This window comes from Triticum urartu, chromosome 2 (assembly GCF_003073215.2).
Source record: "Triticum urartu cultivar G1812 chromosome 2, Tu2.1, whole genome shotgun sequence".
Lineage (NCBI taxonomy): Eukaryota > Viridiplantae > Streptophyta > Magnoliopsida > Poales > Poaceae > Triticum > Triticum urartu.
The window spans coordinates 469,031,030-469,052,923 of NC_053023.1; the positions used below are offsets into that span (position 1 = coordinate 469,031,030).

The 21,894-nt window shown below is 45.5% G+C and overlaps 1 protein-coding gene across 7 annotated transcripts; it reads right to left on the reverse strand.

Annotated features, from left to right (window-relative positions):
* Positions 1-3,549: 3,549 nt before the first annotated feature.
* On the reverse strand, positions 3,550-4,642 carry LOC125537950 (protein PYRICULARIA ORYZAE RESISTANCE 21-like). Of its 7 annotated transcripts, none has more exons than XM_048701267.1 (2): positions 4,469-4,642; positions 3,550-4,363 (listed from the first exon to the last, which is right to left on the reverse strand). In XM_048701267.1, exon 2 carries the CDS (start codon positions 4,288-4,290, stop codon positions 3,757-3,759), a length of 534 nt encoding a protein of 177 aa, XP_048557224.1. In that variant the 5' UTR covers positions 4,291-4,363; positions 4,469-4,642; the 3' UTR covers positions 3,550-3,756. The 7 variants fall into 7 exon arrangements, with proteins under 7 accessions (XP_048557224.1, XP_048557222.1, XP_048557221.1 ...); XM_048701265.1 differs by having other exon boundaries at positions 3,550-4,290; positions 4,412-4,633; XM_048701264.1 differs by having other exon boundaries at positions 3,550-4,293; positions 4,412-4,633.
* Between the last annotated feature and the right edge of the window lie 17,252 nt (positions 4,643-21,894).

The following is a 21,894-nucleotide window of genomic DNA, read 5'->3' on the forward strand; positions in this document are numbered from 1 at the left end:
CTAGTCATATGAATCAAACCCAAAACACTAGCAATTTTCTGCATATTATATCAAGTCTTCAACACTACATTACCAATCAACACTACTTAAGCCTAGTATGAACTAGAGTATATGAATGCAACTGAAGGAATACATGACCTGGATCAACACTAGTTTGGCACTGGCAAAGTTTACATTTTGTCACTCATAGCTTACATTTTGGCATTGTCAAAGTTTTCAGTTTGGCACATTCATAGCTTACATTTTGGCACTATGAAAGTTTACATTTTGGCACTCTAAAAGTTTTCAATTTGGCGCATTCATAGCTTACATCTTGGCATTGTAAAGGTTTACATTTTAGCATTTTCAATGTTTCTAGTTTGGCACATTCAAAGCTTACATTTTGGCAATGTCATATTTTACATTTTGGCACTATCAACGATTTTTTCTAACCATTTTTTGGCACTCTCAAAGCCCATTAATTAAAACTAGAATGAACCTAGCTAATCTTTTATAGTGCCAAGATTCAAGCAAACAAATCGAAAGTAACATACTCATCGAGGATAGGAGCTGATGTGCGTCATCACCCGCCCGCATCTCCATCGCCATCGCCTAACTCTTGCATGTTGTCATCGTCGAAACCTTAACATTTGGGTTCAAATAAAAAGAGACAAAAAATTCATGCAATGGCCATGAGAGGGGAGGTGTAGATCTATGTCAGCAATAGGGGGGCTAGAAGAAATAGTAGAGCACCGGAGCACACCGAAATTGGTCGAAATCACCGTCGGCAAAAGTGGGTCGAAGAAGTTGGCGGCGAGAACAAAATGGGATCGAGATAAAGAGGTGTCGAGTGGGGCGAGGGGCCCGCCCCCCCTAGGTTTTGACCCAGCCATGTCGAACGCAATGTTGGGCTAGGCCGAATAGGCCCGCGTCCGGAAAATAATTAAATCATCAAAAAAATAAAAAGCCTCAAAATTCAAAATAAGAAAAGGACTCAAAATAATAGAAGATTCTGATTAATGAAGGACTCAAAATTGTAAAGGATTTAAAATAATAAAAAGACTCAAATTAATAAAAGACTCAAAATTATAAAAGATTCAAAATAATAATAAAAGATACAAAACAATAATAAAAGATACAAAATAATAAAAATATACAAATGATTCAAAATAATAAAAAGATTCAAAATAATAAAAAAGATTCAAAATTATTTGTGGCGTAGCACACCAGCACTAAACTAATTACCTACGGTGTTGACTGAAATACAACGCCAGCATTAGCTTGTGCCTGGTCAGTACAAATGGGCCCACAAATTTGTGTTGTGTTGGAAAAATAGCAACGTGAGCACTAACTATATAAAGGTGTTGTACCAAATATGCCAACGCCACCACTATTTGTGATTAGAAAGGGCGCTGACAATTAAAGTTGTGGGTAGCCATTTCTCCACTAGTGAATCACTCCTTGACCATCCGATGAACCCTCAACGTGAACCAGCATTTGTAGAACAGTTGGACGGAAGTTTCATTGGCCGGCCCACTTGCAAAGGGTGCAAAGACCACAATTTTCCAACCCCTTATTTCTAATTTGTCAGCCCTCCAGTTCCTGCTTTGCATCGCCAACCAAGAGAAGAACTTGACTTGAGGGGGGCAAACCTTCGAGATGGTCTTGTTCATGGTAGTCGACGTGGACCCAAAGAATTAGGCCCTATACGCGAAAGCAGGCGAGTATTCTCCATTTGCCTCAAATTTCCATGATATGTCATCGTCAACATCCTCAAGGAGAGTGATCTACTCTAGTCTGATCAAGAGGTTTACAAACTCGATAATATGGCTGAACGTAGGGTTGGTGGACTTGCTGATCTTGCGCATCCAAGCAAGGTCCCGTAGTGCATCCCGCACCACCCACCTCTTCCATGGGCGGCGACAAAAATGAGGGGGCGATATGCTTTGGTTTTTCCCTTGTAACCATAGGGCATCCCAGAATGGCGTCTTGCCTCCATTACTGGCGGAAATGACAGTGGAGGCATAGAAAAGGTCGATGTACACCTCGTTTCACGGGTTCCCGAGGCCCACCCACAGTTTGGTGGTATCCTTCTATTCCAACCAAGGCCATCGCAGGCGGAGAGCCCTCGCAAATTTTCCCAAATGCAGGATACCGAGTCCACCAAGGTCAATAGGGCGGCAGATGGTTTCACAGTTGAATTTGCATTTCGCATTGGTAGTTTTCTCTCCATCTGACCACAGGAAGGCACACTCAATCTTGTTAACACTTTGTCGGACACTAGAGGGGATCACAAGTGGTGTGATGTGGTAGATGACTTGAGAAGTGAGCACTGACTTCACCAGTTTGAACATTCATCCGTGGTAATGTTTCTTCCTTGCGAGGGAGGCAGTCTTGCAACAACCTTATCCTCAAGATGTTGGAAATCCACCGTCTTCAGTTGCCAGATGGAGAGGGGGAGCCCAAGATACTTCATGGGAAGGACGTGCGAACGGCAGGGATGCTATGGAGGATCTCATCAAGGTCTAACTGGCGGCAACGGATGGCAACCACATAGCTCTTCTCGAAACTGGTGGCCAGACCGGTAACCTCGGCGAATGATTTAAGATTATAGCAAGGTTGTGTATATCCTCCTTTGTCGACGTGAGAAAGACCGTCGCGTCATTCACGTAAAGTCAGGTACAAACAGCTGGGCATCGTCCTCTGACCATGTGCAAGAGGTTGTGTCTCGTAGAGGCGTCCAGAACCCCTTGAAGTGGGTCAATTGCCAGGACAAAGAGAAGGGGGAGGGGGTACCCCTATCTAATCTTGCGGCCATGGTAGATGGGAGGCACGGCAACTTCATTAAGAAGAACGCACGAAGAGGAAGTGCAAAGTAGAGCCGCCGGCCACTCCTGGAAGCGGTGCGGAAAGCCCAGACGACGTAGCAGGTCAAGGATGTACCATCATCGCACCGAGTCGAAGGCCTTCCGAATGTCTAGCTTGAAGAGCAGACAAGGGAAGGTGTTTATGTAGCGGCCTTGCTAGATTTCTAACATACATGAAATTGTCGTGAATGCTTCTCCTCTTATTGAAAGCACTTTGTTTATTGAAGACAAAGTTGTTCATCAATGGGGAAAGACGGAGTGCCAGCACCTTGGCTATGATCTTACCAGTAGCATAGATAAGACTAATGGGGCGGAAATCCCCAATCAACTCCGCCCCATCCTTTTTTGGCAATAGCACAATGTTGGTTGAGTTAAGCCAGTGTAGGTTTATCGTTTGGAGGTTACTGAACTGTTCGATAACCCATGTCATCATCTTTAATGATGTGCCAACATCTCTCAAAAAAAATGACCGTGAAGCCGTTAGGTCCCGGGGCCTTGTTACCTGTCATAGCATCAATGGCCGCCTTAACCTCCTCCTCGGGGATGTCAGAATCAATGCCATGAAGATCAACAGCCTCCAGATTCAGGCTCTCCGAATTTAGATCAGTCGGCCTAGGTAGGCATTGTAATTTAAGTGGTGAAAGAAATCCGTTACACTTTATATAAAAGTAAAACAAGGCATTGTATTTCCAAATTCTAAGAGTAAAGGATCTTTGAACAAGGTGAAAATTGCTCTAGGCTGCTTGGGAATTCCTGATTCCTTAAGCAACATATATACAACGCTCACTTATTCGACAGAAATCATTAAGCTCGAAGACGTTTAAGGAAATATATTGAAAGAATTACAAACAAATCACTCATGGACTGGATACATGGAGGCTTCGAAGAGATGGTGCACACCGTGTCGCAGTTACATGACGGTGCAGGCGGGCGGGCTCTCCTCGCAGATGACCATCGGCGTGCACGGCATGGGCATGGGCTGCTGGTACGGCGGGTAGGTGTGGCAGTGGCAAGATGACCACGCCGGGCACTGGCACGTGGGCGCCGGCGCCGGTGCCGGAGGAGGTGGCTTGGAGTGGCACTCGCAGTACGACGTAGCGCAGCCACACGGGCACGCCGATGGGTACGGCAGCGGGTACGGCAGCGGATACGCGTACGGCACCAGCTGGTTGCACGGGGCTGGCTTGGGAGGGTCGTCCTTCGGCTTGGCTACCACCGGCGGCTTGACGACCTCAATGTTCTTGATGACGTTGCTGGCCTTGCACCAGAGCTTGCATGTCAGCTTGTCGGCGTCGAAGGGCCCCGACACGAGCACCCTGTTATCCTCGTACACGATCTTCTCGATGACAAACTTGCCTCGGTCCTGGATGGTGGACAGGACCCTCTGGATCTTGGCAGTGCAGCGGCTGCACCCCATGTCCACCGTGATGCACAACGTCGGCATCTTCTGCACATCAAGATACACCTCGGCTCAGGAACGGCTGCGCCCACCATCCAGCGTCATGTCTCTCTTGGTTCTGGATTCAGCAAAGCAGAAGGGGAAAGGGCTACAGAAGTAAGCTCACCTTTGCAGAAGAAGAAGAAGTAAGCTCACCTTTGCAATTCTTTGTCGGAAGAAAAACCTTTGCAGTTCTTAAGTAGATGCCGGAGAGGAAGTAGTGGAGCTGTGGCCGCTGCGTCCGACCAGGACGAAGGTGTTTATGTTTTCTCCAACGGTTTGCATTTGGTTTGGTGGCGAGATCACGTCGGGACGGATCGGTCTTGAATGCCATTCTGAAACCCTGGTGCGGTGCGAATAGATGGCAAGCGATCCCTGTATCGGGTGTCGATCACATCTCAACGGTTAACAGATTCTGTTGAATATTTAATGCCGCCGCCGTGAAGCCAGGACATGGAGCGGTGACAATTAGTGGAATGACGAAGAAACAGCAACTGTGAACTAAATTAAAAAAATTCAACGCTGGCCTATATGCCGCACTCACAAGAACCTAACCGAAATGGATGTCGCCTCTGCATCGACCTGTGTACTGGAATCGCAAGTCTTACAGGAGTTTATGCTCCTGCAAAGAAAAGGAAAAGCCAACGACGATTGATGACACAGACGAATTTGTAGGACTGAGAGTCTGTTTGGAATCCCTCCCCTCTCCGCTCTGGAGCGGAGCGACATGTAATTGTAATTTAGGAGCTGCTAACCCGGCGCTCCGCGCACTCCGCTCCGTCCTGGAGGAGTGGTGTTTTGCCAAATAGGGCCTAACATGCATAGACATGTTCATGGCAACAATAGCCAAACTCTCATCCAGTTTAACTTCTCAAAAAAAGAATGCGGTATATCGGTTGTGCCTCAAATTTGAGCAGCCGAAGCCACTTCTCAGTAAAAAAGATTTCCTCCGTGGCTTGGATGTCGCTCTCCCTGGCTCGGCTGCCTCCACGCAGGCACCAACCTTCTTACTTCCGCCACTTTCCTTTCCCCCTTCGGCCACCGTGCAGCCCCCGCCATCCTCGTGCCACATTTTGATTGACGAGCGCCTACTGACGTCACGTGAATCGATGAGTCTAGCCACATTTGCTACCATGAGCTCGTCGATGAGGAGGGCCACCCCGTATCCGCATTTCGTCCGGAACGGGTCGGCGCAACCACCCGAGTACCCGCCGCCCCCGCCCGCTCGAGATCCATGTCTCTGTCATCGCTGCTGCCGAAGAAGTACCACGGCGTGCGGCCTAGGGCGATTCGGCAATGGAGATCCACAATTCGAACATGTGGAGAAGCGGTGGCTCGGCACATACCAGTCCACGTTGCAGGCGGCGTGTGGTCTGCCGCTACTCGCCCGGGCGAAGGTAATTTCCCATCTATGGCCCCGCCCCGGACTTAATCGAGCCTCCCGCTAGAGTGGTCTCTCGCGCCGAGGAGGTTTAAGACTGCTTGAAATTTAATCAGCTCGAGGCCGAGCTATCGACAAGACCTATATGGCTTAGCCCATCGGGAAGAATCTGGAGCTAGTCGCCGCGAAACAAGAGTGGTTCGAGCCCAAGAAGCGTGGCAACAACGCCGATGAGGCCGGACCCTCTGGCTTTCCTACTCCGGCGTGAATTGGGACGATATCTTCAACAATGATGACCAATTTAAAGTTGTCTAATTATGCTATGTAGTTTAAAATATGCTATGTAGTTTAAAGTATGCTAGGTGGTAATAAACCATCTAATTGTGCTATGTATGATGTGCTACCTTTATTCAATTATGAAATTGTATAATTTAAATTTGTGTTTAAAATATGCAGAATATTTTTTAGGGGGTTAACCTTTAAGAGTTAAGCTAGGAAGCACTTTTTATTGAGGAGTTAAGATTTGAAACAGCTTTTGAAGGGCTAAATTTTGAGGGTTCGACTATGCTTTTTTACCAGAACTAACACATGGTTGCCTTTCAAACTTGAGAGCATCATCTGTATTATTTTGGAAGTGTAGCAAAAATAATATATAATTTTAAGTATAACACATATTTTATTGGATTCCACAAAATTATTCTAGGCCCATGACAATTGTTAAGTTGCAAAGAATATTGGCAGAATATAAGTAGAGCACGTGTGCTACTTAGGGCTTTTCCGATGCCAAATTTGCCATGTACTTAGGACATCTCCAACGTTGTGCATCAAACCGTCTGTAAATGTCGGGACTGTGCGGTTTCTACAGTTCGTGCCCTCCAACGTCGTCCATCAAATGTTCGCGGACAGGCCCACACGTCCGGCTTTCTGTAAACCGGAAGCAATGTTGGGGGAGGTATCCGGGTGTCCAGACCTCCGTCATGTAGGCGTCCGACACCCCGACCCACACAAAATCATCTGTCTTTTCCTACTCCAACCGCTACTCCGCTCTTCGCGCCGCATTCATGTTGGTCCAAAGCGGACTTGATCGGTCACTGGCGCATGCCAGCCTAATGGCGCTGAATACACATCGATTCAGAGGTCTGGCCCGCCGCTCGCTCTCAGCGCTGCGTTCATATCAGTTCAAATTGAGCATGACCGGATGGGCTACGAGACAAATTCCTATGGCATTCAAGCAGGCTACAATCTGTCCATCTGGCCAACATTCACGCTGGCACGACGAACGAGAAGTCATTCCCCCACCTGGTCGGCGTATTCAAGACATTGCTCCGCTTGCCTGGGCGCCCGCTAATTAAATTGTGTTTCGCCTGACCGACACAAACCTGCACCACGTCTGAGTCCCATCTACCTTCATCTGACCTCCGCCGGTGCACCACTGCTCCCCTTCCTCCTCCTTCCACGATTGTCGACACAATGACCAAGACTGAATGTGTGTTGTGGAAGAAGCTCTCGTGGCGTCACCGACACGAGACCGCGGAGCTTATGCATGACTGGGAAGACGAGTGTGCGCACCGCATTGAGGCAAGAATGCCTCCAGCTCACGGGAGGAGAGATGGAATGATGAGGAGCGGGCAATGGAGGATATGTACAACGAGGATCAGGCACCCGCTCCAGTCATGGGATTCACCATAGCACAGGCACACTTCGATGCTTTCATGGCAGGGGAGGAGCAGGTGGCTCCATCGGTCTCCATGTTCAAGATGCTGCAGGATGAGTAGCAGTACAACTTACAACACCTCAAACAGCACCGGCTCGTGGAGGGCCAGATCTTCGGCAAGCAGGCGAGCGAGAAGGCCATCGCAACCATGGTCTTGGAGGATACGTGCTTCATCGATGAGAAGCTTGCACTCTACAGGTTTGTGTGTTGCACTCGCACCATCTGCGGTGAGCGGTGGCTCCACCCCGCCAATGAGGTGGCGCACAACCTCCACTACAAAAAAGACACTTCCGTGATGATACGTGTTGGTCACAGTAGGTCACATTTTCTGTCATGTATGTACATCCATGACAATTTTATAACAGAATCAAGATAGTCATACCTGTGCTGTCGTAGAAGTGTTCCATGACATTACCAAAATTATCATCACGGAAGTGTCCACTTCCATGACGATAAATCACGCGTCATAGAAGTGCTTTCGTCAAGGGTGACCGACACGTGGCATCCACCGTAACGGGTCGCCGTTACGCTATCGGGTCCGGTTTTGGATCCGATAACCCGTTCACAGCCCGGACTAAAGAGGATTTTCCACGTGTAAAATTGTCATTGGTCAGAGGAAACACGTGTTGGCTCACCATTGGGACAGATGTCATCCATTCATTGGATAGGAGGCGCCTATGATACGTCGGCACGTGGCACGGCCCAACAGAGGGCCATTTCGGTGAAAAGGCCGGCCCGTTTGACTTGGTCAAAAGGTAACGGGCCAGCCCACGAAAAGCCTGTTAACGGCCTGTTCGTATATAGCCCATTTACGGCCCGCTAACTCATGACACGTTACGGCCTATCAGAATTAAGCCTAGTAGCTTCATCTAGGCCGTCCAATATGATTCCAGCCCGTTGTAACTTCTGGCCGATGTACGACCCATGATATCTTTCGGCCCATACGAGGCCATTTGTAACTCTTGGCCCATTAACAGCCCGTGGTGAATCTGGCCCGCAATGAACAGTGTACCGCTTTATACCCATTAACGGCCCATTATTCCATTGGGCCGTTTCCAACCCGTGTTATCTTTCGGCCTTCTCAGGGCCGATTTATTCTTGGGCTTATTTCCAGCATTCGGTTACTTATGGCCCGTTACTGGCCTTTTCTTCTTGTGGGCCAAATTTAGCCCATGGTTACAATTGGCCCGTTTGCGGACCGTTAATCCTTTGGGCCGTTTTTGTAACGTCATCAAATACGGCCGATTAACGACGGCCCGTTATGGTTGGCCCATGAAAGGATGATTTCAAATCTAGCCCGTTTACGGTCCATAATGCGGTCTGTTATTGGCCCATGTTTGGCCGATCGATCATACGGCCCGTAGAAGGCCCATTGATGCTACGACCCTTAGAAGGCCCATTGTTTCTATGGCCCATAGGAGGCCCATGGTAAATACAGTAAATATGTAGCCCATGGTTATTGTGGCCTAGTTTTAAAAAATAGGTTATTGCGGCCACTAGCAAACCGCGGAAAAAGAACTGCACTGACTACAAGCAAACAAATAAACAAGACAACAAGGAAATAAATAAGCAAGCAACTTACACTAGGCTATCACGACTATTACACATATTACATCCACTGGGCATCAAAGTTCACCACTAGTGCAAATATAAGGAACAAAGCTGCATATCATATACACTGGTTGTCAAAGTTCGTGACCAGTGCAAATAAACGCCGCAGCAAAACAATGAAACCACTTCAGAAGTGCTCAAGAAACAATATCCTGGGTACCCATAATGCTGGCAAGATGCTTAGTAAGCTTATTAACTTTCTATTGTTCGGCGCTTAAATCCTCCAGCACTTGTTGTTGCACCATAAGGTATGCATCTGAATTCTGCAGGGACTTCCTCAGTCCTTCGGCTTCCTGTCGCATAACATCTTATCGATGTCTTTCAACTTGAAGTCGAGACTCAAGAAGCTGAATTGATTCAGGCAGCGAGTTCGAAGAGCTGGTGCCAGCAGTAGTAGCCAGTAACTCGAACACTACATCAAGACATGACTTTGGGGTTGCCTTAGGTCTTCAATATAGTTTTTATCAGCTTTCTTGGAGATCAACAGGGATGTGTCACTATCTTGAACCTTATCTGCATTACTTCCTTGACCATTGCATAACGGGGTACTCTTCTCCAATATTTTATCCGCATTCTAAAAGAGAAACAAACAAACACATCACAGGTTTACCATGTTGTATATGAAACTCATTTTGGTAAACCAATTCAGTAGTAAGGTGGACAGGATAATAGCACGAAACAAACATATATCTATGTAGTATGGTCATTGTATGGTCTATATCATTCTAGTTTATGTTGCCAAATCAAGATAGAGACAGTTTGAATCATATCTATTTAATACAAAGCAGCATAGACAGAGTATAAGTGTGGGAAACTACACAGCAATAACAACACTTGTAATGTGCATGGCATGAGAACATAATTGTTTATTCAATTGAAACTGAAATCAACATAGAGCAAGTTACAACAACAATCACGTTAAGGAAACAGGTTTAAAACATACCTGTTGCGCCATTGGAGTTTCAGTTGCATCCTTCAAATTTGAAATTAGTTGGTATGAGTAAATACAGTGATGCAAGACCAAAGTAGTATGAGCCATAGCTATGCAACCTGACCTGAGAACAATTCTTCTTCTGCTTTAAGCGTTGACTTGGGGTTCGGAGTGGTGGTCCTCGTGCTTTGGGCACTGCAGTTGCCTTACTAACTGATCGTGTTTGGGTGCTCTCTGGTGGAGACAGTGATGTGTCAACTGGAACTGGGTTACTATCTCCTAGGGTTGGGGTTATAAGGGGTGTAGCTAGTTCTCTGTCCAACTGGGTAGGGTTACAATCTGCCTGAGTCTGGGTTATGTGTGGTGGGGCTGGTTCTTGGGGAAGTAGAACCGTGGTTCTATCTGCATTGACAGGTAGCACGATCTTTTCTGAAGACCGTGTTTTTACTCCCACGGATACTGCCATCACCCCCTCCAATTGAGATGGTTGATAAACAAGAAAAGTAATTGAATGTACAGACATTGTAAGATAGACAGGTGCAATGGACAGTAGGGAAGAAAACAGGGCATGAAATAATTCACATTTATGTTTTCTAACCAAACAGAATAACATGACATAGTTTGACATATATGATGGCTAATTAAACATGATAGCATGACATAATTTCACATGTATGATGGCTAACTAAACTAGATAGAATGACATACTACAAAATATGATGACTATGTAAACAGGATGACACGATATAACTATACGATGTGTCTATTAAAGTGGTTGGCATGCCATAAATCACAAACATGCTGTCGCTGGAAACATGATGGCATGATATAATTCACGGATAGAATGACATAATTCAAAATATGATGACTATGTAAACATGATGAGATGATATAACTATATTATGTCTTTAGAAAATGGGTTGGCATGCCATAATTCAGATACATGCTGTCTATGTAAACATCATGGCATGATATAATTCAAATATATGATTTATATACTAAGCAAGTGAGCAGAGGGCAATCGCATATATGATGTGTCAACTAAGGAGATGGCATTCAATATTGTGTATATGATGTAAAAACTAAGCATTGCAATACAACATATGCATGATATGAGTAATGTAACCCTGCCAAGTTTGAGCATACACCTCAGGGGGATAATAGGACTGGTCATCTGCCTCTGAATCCTCCTCTGAAGAGCTATTTGTAACCAGCAAGATATCTGCTTCAGTAGGTAGCATTGTCTGCCCTGAAGACCTTGTTTCCACTCCAGATTTCTCCATCACCAATTCAAATGGCTGATGCACAGGAAGAGCAGTTGAATATAAAAACATTGTCGACAAATGCAACGAGAAATATTAAAAAAGGACGGCATGATATAATTCACATATATGACGCTTGGCTAAACTACATGGCATTGCATAATTCACATATATAATGCCTTGCAACAAGATATCATTGCATAATTCACATATATGATGTCTTGCAACAAGATGGCATTGCATAATTCACATATATTGTAATTAGACACTAAACATGTGGCATTCACACAAAGCATGTCTAAACTAAGCAAATGACATAGCAATGCAAGATACCATATGGACGATATGAGCAGCATAACCCTGCCAAGTTGGAGCATGCACCTCGAGGGGGGAAATAGGACTGGTCATCTGTCTCTAAATCCTCCTCTGAGGAGCTATCTGTAACCAGCAAGACATGAGCTTTGTCAGACAGCATTGTCTGCTCTGAAGACCTTGTTTCCACTCCAGATTTTTCCATGACCGCGCCGAATGGCTGATGCACAGGAAGAGTAATTGAATGTACTAAAATTGTTGACAAATTTAACATGTAATAAAAAATGATGGCATGATATAATTCACATATAAGATGACTGGCTAACCAGGGTGGCATTGCAAAATTCACATATATGATGCCTGGCTCAACAAGATGGCATTGCATGATTCACATATACAATAAAGAAACTAAACAGATGGCATTCACACAAAGCATGTCTAAACTAAGAAGATGACATATTTGATGTATAAAGTAAGCAATGCAAGGCACCATATGCATGATATTACCAACATCAGCATGCCAAGTTAGAGCGAAGACCTCAGGGGGTAAATAGGAGTGGTCTTCTCCTTCTGAATCCCCCTCAGAACAGTTATCTTCCTCTTGATTACAATCCGAAATGGGTGGAGGGGGGCTTCCTTTGCGCCCACCATGGAGCGACGTATGCATGAAATTTTATTACCACGCAAGGCTCATATCTTTTGCTCTACATGTTCAGTTCCGTTGTGTACAATAACTGACATGCATAGGAATAAAACACACTGAGATTATTTAAGGAGTGCATGCACAAATCCAGAGTGCTGGTAGCAAACTATGGATAGACCTAAAACCAATGATAGCAGGCAGATAATAGCTTTAGTTAAAAATACAGATAATGACTCCTTTAATGTTTGTTTGCACTCAACATGAAACTCATAGTAGACACCCAAGATTAACCAGATAGTAGACAGATAGTACTGATTGCTTCCGCAATATGTAATCCACAACCATTTAAAAACTCAAGTTTAAGCATTAGTATGGACCTGACTCGGAGTCTAATAGGTGAACACGATGATAGAGTAGCATGCCATCATATTAAGTGATGCATAACGTAAGCAGACACAGAAGAGTGCGACCTCTCTTGCGGACCCGTGTAGTCCTCGAGGTCGTCTGCTCAGTTGATGATGGTAATGCAGTTGTCGTGGCTGCCGGCGGCGGGGAAGAAAATCTGAGGCGGCGAAAGACAGTCTGGAGAGTGGATCCCTGCTGTGGTGAACCCTTCCATCGTTGGAGCAGCTGAGCTGGGGTGGAACACATCGCAACAGGAGCAGGACAAACCACACAAGGTTTTATTTGACACATATCTATAACAGAAGTAATTGTGTAACGACTTGTTTGCATTTGAGGATTCTAACAATGCAGGGATAGGAAATAGACATGAATAGGATAGGAATGCACGTGCAAAATAGAGAATATAAAAACACAGGATTTCTTCCTATCTGGATGTTTGGTTCACAAGAATTGAAAGATCATAGGATGTAAAGAAGCATGCTGAGATTAAGTCAAACCACAAGAAAATGTACGGTTATAATGCTATTATGCTACTCTCTCTTAGTATTGTGCTTCATGAATAGGAATTTGAAAAGGCGGACAAGTGGAAATTAAAATTCCTACGGTTTTTCTTTCAAGGAGACACTAAAGGAACAAATCCTATAGTTTTCCTTTGCTCCATTCCTTTGAACCAAATGCATGAATAGTAGTACCATAGGAAACTTTCCAATTCCTATGTTTTCCCTTCACTTTTCCTTTCAAGCACTGGCGATTCTAGTAGGAAGGCTTGAGCAAGGAAAAGCCTAAACTCAAAAAAATGTTTTTGTGCTACTTCTACTACTTTGGACCGAGGCCACTGCCCTACTAGCTCAACTCCCAGGCCCATCGACAAATGCATAGCTCAAACACGCAGAGATAAATAATGATGGCGTTCAAGAGAGTCCATCACGGATAGCTAAGTTGCCTGGTACCTCACTGCTTGTCATAGACTAGGATAAAATAATCGTATTTCACACTACTACGTGTGCTCAGTGGACAATATATATAACATGTAGAGTAAATAAGAGATGCAACAAACGTACAACCTCTTTGGCAAAACCATGTCGATCTCAGCATGATTGGGTTGGTCGGTGAGGATGCTCCGGCTGACTTGGCTGTCAGAGGAGGGGAAGAAGATCTTAGGCATCTGGAGATGGAGCCCGGGGTACTGCTTCGCTGTGATGGAGGGTTTCGTCGTTGCAGCAGCTCGGATGAGCTGTACGACGCCGAGGCTGAAGCAGGACAAGAGAGACAATGTTAACCTAAGTGGAGTTCTAATAGCATCTCCAATAGATGACGTAAAATACATAACCACAACGTGCTAGATGTAGAATACATCAGCCGCTCATCTCTGAACGTAACTGTCAAAACTGAATTTAACTATCAAAACTGAACTTAACTGTCGAAACTGAATTTTGCTATCGAAACTGAATTTTTCTGTTAAAACTAAACGCACTAGTAGCACAAAAGCAGTAGCAGCAGCGTGTGCAAGAGCCGGGGCAGCTGGCATGTAGCAGTTCATCTTCAACCTCCACCCCCCTAAGGTGCCAGCCATCACTGGCCAAACCGCCGCCCCCTGCCGCTTGCGGCCCGCGGTGCACCGCCCCGCCCGCCCCGAAACCACTCCCTGCCGCCGGTCCGCCGCCGCCCCGGCCATCCCTCTAGGACCCCTGTTGCCGAGCTTTTTCTCCGGCGATCCCGACGCCACCGCCCCACCACCATCGGTTACCACCGCCCCTCCCTGAACCCTAAGATAGATAGTTGGGTACCTCTCCGGTGAGCCCCCCTCCCTGCTGCAGTTGGTTCTTCCTTAACTCCGGCGAGCCCCCCTCCACCCCCTGAAAATCGACTGAACCAAAACTCGATTCAGTCGACTGAAGTGTAGCCCAATCGGAGCAGCATCGCAAGCAAGAGCAAGAGCGAGAGCAGCAGTGCGAGGAAGAGCAATAGCAAGAGCAGACCAGGCAGGGGACCGAGAGCAAGAGCAGAGCAGAGCGCGAGCGAGACCTAAAGCAGCAGCAACTCCTACTGATGTGGACATCACCGCCGAGGGAGCCACGCCGTGGAAGAAGTGGCCGGCGATCCCGCCGTGGATGGAGCCGCGCCATGTCTGCTCGATGCGGAGCACCGACAGCACCATGAGATCGAATCAAGAAGAAAATGCATCGATTAGTGTACAACCTCTTTTGGTGGTGCCGATTAGGCCTCAGATCATCTGAGGAAACGGTGATGATGATGCTCTTCCAGTGGTGCAGCTGAAGACGGCGGTGTGGGAATGGAGGTGGCGCGAAAGATGAGGGGAACATCGGGGCAGCTCCTTGGAGGTGGAGGACGGGGTGGCTGAACCGGCGGGACGATGAGATCGATGGCGGATCCTCACCCGGTACGGTGGATGAGGGACGTCAAGGTGTTGCTGTGGATGACATCGCCGGGGAAGAGGCTCCGGCTGGAAGTGGTGAGGTGGCGGATAGAGGAGGGTGGGGTTTCGCGGCTGGAGCGGAGAGGTTATGGCGGCCTGGGATTTCAAATGGCGAAAAGGAGGCGATTGGAGGGGGGACCATAGCTTAGGCACGCGCTTGTCAAAAATGTGTGGTAAGTTATGAAAGTACACCCACCGATTTGAGCTTGGCGGTTCTTTCGGTTCAGGGGTATCACAGGCATTTCGCGTGTCGGGATTTCACAGGCGGTGGGAGTTTTTGCGCGCGTTGTAATTTTAGGATAGCAAGGCGTGGGTTGATGTTGGGGAACGTAGTAATTTCAAAATTTTCCTACGCACACGCAAGATCATGGTGATGCATAGCAACGAGAGGGGAGAGTGTTGTCTACGTACCCAACGCAGACCGACTGCGGAAGCGCTGAACCGACGTAGAGGAAGTAGTCGTACGTCTTCACGATCCAACCGATCAAGCACCGAAACTACGGCACCTCCGAGTTCGAGCACACGTTCAGCCCGATGACGATCCCCGGACTCCGATCCAGCAAAGTGTCGGGGAAGAGTTCCGTCAGCACGACGGCGTGGTGACGATCTTGATGTACTACAGCAGCAGGGCTTCGCCTAAACTCCGCTACAGTATTATCGAGGAATATGGTGGCAGGGGGCACCGCACACGGCTAAGGAATAGATCACGTGGATCAACTTGTGTGTCTAGAGGTGCCCCCTGCCTCCGTATATAAAGGAGCCAAGGGGGAGAGGTGCGCCGGCCAGGAGGAGGGCGCAGGAGGAGTCCTACTCCTTCCGGGAGTAGGATTCCCCCCCCCCAATCTAGTTGGAACTAGGATTCCCGAGGGGGAAGAGGGAGAGGGGGGCCGGCCACCTTCTCCTAGTCCTAATAGGACTAGGGGAGGGGGGAGGTGCGCAGCCACCTTGGGCTGCCCCTTTCTCCTTTCCACTAAAGCCCATTAAGGCCCATATGGCTCCCGGGGGGTTCCGGTAACCTCCCGGTACTCCGGTAAAATCCCGATTTCACCCGGAACACTTCCGATATCCAAACATAGGCTTCCAATATATCAATCTTTACGTCTCGACCATTTCGAGACTCCTCGTCATGTCCGTGATCACATCCGGGACTCCGAACAACCTTCGGTACATCAAAATGCATAAACTCAATATAACTGTCATCGTAACCTTAAGCGTGCGGACCCTACGGGTTCGAGAACAATGTAGACATGACCGAGACACGTCTCCGGTCAATAACCAATAGCGGGACCTGGATGCCCATATTGGCTCCTACATATTCTACGAAGATCTTTATCGGTCAGACCGCATAACAACATACGTTGTTCCCTTTGTCATCGGTATGTTACTTGCCCGAGATTCGATCGTCGGTATCCAATACCTAGTTCAATCTCGTTACCGGCAAGTCTCTTTACTCGTTTCGTAATACATCATCTCACAACTACATATTAGTTAATGCTTGCAAGGCTTATGTGATGTGTATACCGAGAGGGCCCAGAGATACCTCTCCGACAATCGGAGTGACAAAACCTAATCTCGAAATACGCCAACCCAACATGTACCATTGGAGACACCTGTAGTACTCCTTTATAATCACCCAGTTACGTTGTGACGTTTGGTAGTACCCAAAGTGTTCCTCCGGTAAACGGGAGTTGCATAATCTCATAGTTATAGGAACATGTATAAGTCATGAAGAAAGCAATAGCAACATACTAAACGATCGGGTGCTAAGCTAATTGGAATGGGTCATGTCAATCAGATCATTCAACTAATGATGTGACCTCGTTAATCAAATAACAACTCATTGCTCATGGTTAGGAAACATAACCATCTTTGATTAATGAGCTAGTCAAGTAGAGGCATACTAGTGACACTTTGTTTGTCTATGTATTCACACATGTATTATGTTTCCGGTTAATACAATTCTAGCATGAATAATAAACATTTATCATGATTATAAGGAAATAAATAATAACTTTATTATTGCCTCTAGGGCATATTTCCTTCAGTCTCCCACTTGCACTAGAGTCAATAATCTAGATTACACTGTAATGATTCTAACACCCATGGAGCCTTGGTGCTGATCATGTTTTGCTCGTGGAAGAGGTTTAGTCAACGGGTCTGCAACATTCAGATCCGTATGTATCTTGAAAATCTCTATGTCTCCCACCTGGACTAGATCCCGGATGGAATTGAAGCGTCTCTTGATGTGTTTGGTCCTTTTGTGAAATCTGGATTCCTTTGCCAAGGCAATTGCACCAGTATTGTCACAAAAGATTTTCATTGGACCCGATGCACTAGGTATGACACCTAGATCGGATATGAACTCCTTCATCCAGACTCCTTCATTTGCTGCTTCCGAAGCAGCTATGTACTCCGCTTCACATGTAGATCCCGCTACGACGCTTTGTTTAGAACTGCACCAACTGACAGCTCCACTGTTTAATGTAAACACGTATCCGGTTTGCGATTTAGAATCGTCCGGATCAGTGTCAAAGCTTGCATCAACATAACCTTTTACGGTGAGCTCTTTGTCACCTCCATATACGAGAAACATATCCCTAGTCCTTTTCAGGTATTTCAGGATGTTCTTGACCGCTGTCCAGTGATCCACTCCTGGATTACTTTGGTACCTCCCTGCTAAACTTATAGCAAGGCGCACATCAGGTCTGGTACACAGCATTGCATACATGATAGAGCCTATGGCTGAAGCATAGGGAACATCTTTCATTTTCTCTCTATCTTCTGCAGTGGTCGGGCATTGAGTCTTACTCAACTTCACACCTTGTAACACAGGCAAGAACCCTTTCTTTGCTTGATCCATTTTGAACTTCTTCAAAACATTGTCAAGGTATGTGCCTTGTGAAAGTCCAATTAAGCGTCTTGATCTATCTCTATAGATCTTAATGCCTAATATGTAAGCAGCTTCACCGAGGTCTTTCATTGAAAAACTCTTATTCAAGTATCCCTTTATGCTATCCAGAAATTCTATATCATTTCCAATTAGTAATATGTCATCCACATATAATATCAGAAATGCTACAGAGCTCCCATTCACTTTCTTGTAAATACAGGCTTCTCCGAGAGTCTGTATAAAACCAAATGCTTTGATCACACTATCAAAGCGTTTATTCCAACTCCGAGAGGCTTGCACCAGTCCATAAATGGATCGCTGGAGCTTGCACACTTTGTTAGCTCCCTTTGGATCGACAAAACCTTCCGGTTGTATCATATACAACTCTTCTTCCAGAAATCCATTCAGGAATGCAGTTTTGACATCCATCTGCCAAATTTCATAATCATAAAATGCGGCAATCGCTAACATGATTCGGACGGACTTAAGCATCGCTACAGGTGAGAAAGTCTCATCGTAGTCAACCCCTTGAACTTGTCGAAAACCTTTTGCGACAAGTCGAGTTTTGTAGACAGTAACATTACCATCAGCGTCAGTCTTCTTCTTCAAGATCGATTTATTCTCAATTGCTTGCCGATCATTGGGCAAGTCAACCAAAGTCCATACTTTGTTCTCATACATGGATCCCATCTCAGATTTCATGGCTTCAAGCCACTTTGCGGAATCTAGGCTCACCATCGCTTCTTCATAGTTCGTAGGTTCATCATGATCTAGTAGCATGACTTCCAGAACAGGATTACCGTACCACTCTGGTGCGGATCTTACTCTGGTTGATCTACGAGGTTCAGTAGTATCTTGATCTGAAGTTTCATGATTATTATCATTAGCTTCCTCACTAACTGGTGTAGGTGTCACTGAAACAGTTTTCTGTGATGTACTACTTTCCAGTAAGGGAGCAGGTACAGTTACCTCGTCAAGTTCTACTTTCCTCCCACTCACTTCTTTCGAGAGAAACTCCTTCTCTAGAAAGGATCCATTCTTAGCAACGAATGTCTTGCCTTCGGATCTGTGATAGAAGGTGTACCCAACAGTCTCCTTTGGGTATCCTATGAAGACACATTTCTCCGATTTGGGTTCGAGCTTATCAGGTTGAAGCTTTTTCACATAAGCATCGCAGCCCCAAACTTTAAGAAACGACAACTTTGGTTTCTTGCCAAACCACAGTTCATAAGGCGTCGTCACAACGGATTTTGATGGTGCCCTATTTAACGTGAATGCGGCCGTCTCTAAAGCATAACCCCAAAATGATAGCGGTAAATCTGTAAGGGACATCATAGATCGCACCATATCTAGTAAAGTACGATTACGACGTTCGGACACACCATTACGCTGTGGTGTTCCGGGTGGCGTGAGTTGCGAAACTATTCCACAGTATTTCAAATGTACACCAAACTCGTAACTCAAATATTCTCCTCCACAATCAGATCGTAGAAACTTTATTTTCTTGTTACGATGATTTTCAAATTCACTCTGAAATTCTTTGAACTTTTCAAATGTTTCAGATTTATGTTTCATTAAGTAGATATACCCATATCTGCTTAAATCATCTGTGAAGGTGAGAAAATAACGATATCCGCCATGAGCCTCAATATTCATCGGACCACATACATCGGTATGTATGATTTCCAACAAATCTGTTGCTCTCTCCATAGTACCGGAGAACGGTGTTTTAGTCATCTTGCCCATGAGGCACGGTTCGCAAGTACCAAGTGATTCATAATCAAGTGGTTCCGAAAGTCCATCAGTATGGAGTTTCTTCATGCGCTTTACACCGATATGACCTAAACGACAGTGCCACAAATAAGTTGCACTTTCATTATCAACTCTGCATCTTTTGGCTTCAACATTATGAATATGTGTATTACTACTATCGAGATTCAATAAGAATAGACCACTCTTCAAGGGTGCATGACCATAAAAGATATTACTCATATAAATAGAACAACCATTATTCTCTGATTTAAATGAATAACCATCTCGCATTAAACAAGATCCAGATATAATGTTCATGCTCAACGCTGGCACCAAATAACAATTATTTAGGTCTAATATTAATCCCGAAGGTAGATGTAGAGGTAGCGTGCCGACCGCGATCACATCGACTTTGGAACCGTTTCCCACGCGCATCGTCACCTCGTCCTTTGCCAGTGTCCGCTTATTCCGTAGTCCCTGTTTCGAGTTGCAAATATTAGCAACAGAACCAGTATCAAATACCCAGGTGCTACTGCGAGCTCTAGTAAGGTAGACATCAATAACATGTATATCACATATACCTTTGTTCACCTTGCCATCCTTCTTATCCGCCAAATACTTGGGGCAGTTCCGCTTCCAGAGACCAGTCTGCTTGCAATAGAAGCACTCAGTTTCAGGCTTAGGTCCAGGTTTGGGTTTCTTCTCTTGAGCAGCAACTTGCTTGCTGTTCTTTTTGAAGTTCCCCTTCTTCTTCCCTTTGCACTTTTTCTTGAAACTAGTGGTCTTGTTAACCATCAACACTTGATGCTCCTTCTTGATTTCTACCTCCGCAGCTTTCAGCATTGCGAAGAGCTCGGGAATAGTCTTGTTCATCCCTTGCATATTATAGTTCATCACGAAGCTTTTGTAGCTTGGTGGCAGTGATTGGAGAATTCTGTCAATGACGCAATCATCCGGAAGATTAACTCCCAATTGAATCAAGTGATTATTATACCCAGACATTTTGAGTATATGCTCACTGACAGAACTGTTCTCCTCCATCTTGCAGCTATAGAATTTATTGGAGACTTCATATCTCTCAATCCGGGCATTTGCTTGAAATATTAAATTCAACTCCTGGAACATCTCATATGCTCCATGACGTTCAAAACGTCGTTGAAGTCCCGATTCTAAGCCGTAAAGCATGGCACACTGAACTATCGAGTAGTCATCAGCTTTGCTCTGCCAGACGTTCATAACATCTGGTGTTGCTCCAGCAGCAGGCCTGGCACCCAGCGGTGCTTCAAGGACGTAATTCTTCTGAGCAGCAATGAGGATAATCCTCAAGTTACGGACCCAGTCCGTATAATTGCTACCATCATCTTTCAACTTTTCTTTCTCAAGGAACGCATTAAAATTCAACGGAACAACAGCACGAGCCATCTATCTACAATCAACATAAACAAGCAAGATACTATCAGGTACTAAGTTCATGATAAGTTTAAGTTCAATTAATCAAATTACTTAAGAACTCCCACTTAGATAGACATCTCTCTAATCTTCTAAGTGATTACGTGATCCAAATCAACTAAACCATAACCGATCATCACGTGAGATGGAGTAGTTTTCAATGGTGAACATCGTTATGTTGATCATATCTACTATATGATTCACGCTCGACCTTTCGGTCTCCGTGTTCTGAGGCCATATCTGCATATGCTAGGCTCGTCAAGTTTAACCTGAGTATTCTGCGTGTGCAAAACTGGCTTTGCACCCGTTGTAGATGGACGTAGAGCTTATCACACCCGATCATCACGTGGTGTCTGGGCACGACGAACTTTGGCAACGGTGCATACTCAGGGAGAACACTTCTTGATAATTTAGTGAGAGATCATCTTATAATTCTACCGTCAATCAAAGCAAGATAAGATGCATAAAAAGATAAACATCACATGCAATCAATATAAGTGATATGATATGGCCATCATCATCTTGTGCTTGTGATCTCCATCTCCGAAGCACCGTCATGATCACCATCGTCACCGGTGCGACACCTTGATCTCCATCGTAGCATCATTGTCGTCTCGCCAATCTTATGCTTCCACGACTATCACTACCATTTAGTAATAAAGTAAAGCATTACATCACGATTGCATTGCATACAATAAAGCGACAACCATATGGCTCCTGCCAGTTGCCGATAACTCGGTTACAAAACATGATCATCTCATACAATAAAAATTATGCCTTGACCATATCACATCACAACATGCCCTGCAAAAACAAGTTAGAC

Excerpts from the sequence above, each read along its gene's own strand:
- LOC125537950 (XM_048701264.1), bottom strand. The coding sequence starts at position 4,618 with ATGGCATTCAAGACCGATCCGTCCCGACGTGATCTCGCCACCAAACCA. Across the intron at positions 4,294-4,411 it reads CTTCTTCTTCTTCTGCAAAG|AAGATGCCGACGTTGTGCAT; the intron begins GTGAGCTTACTT and ends CTTGATGTGCAG.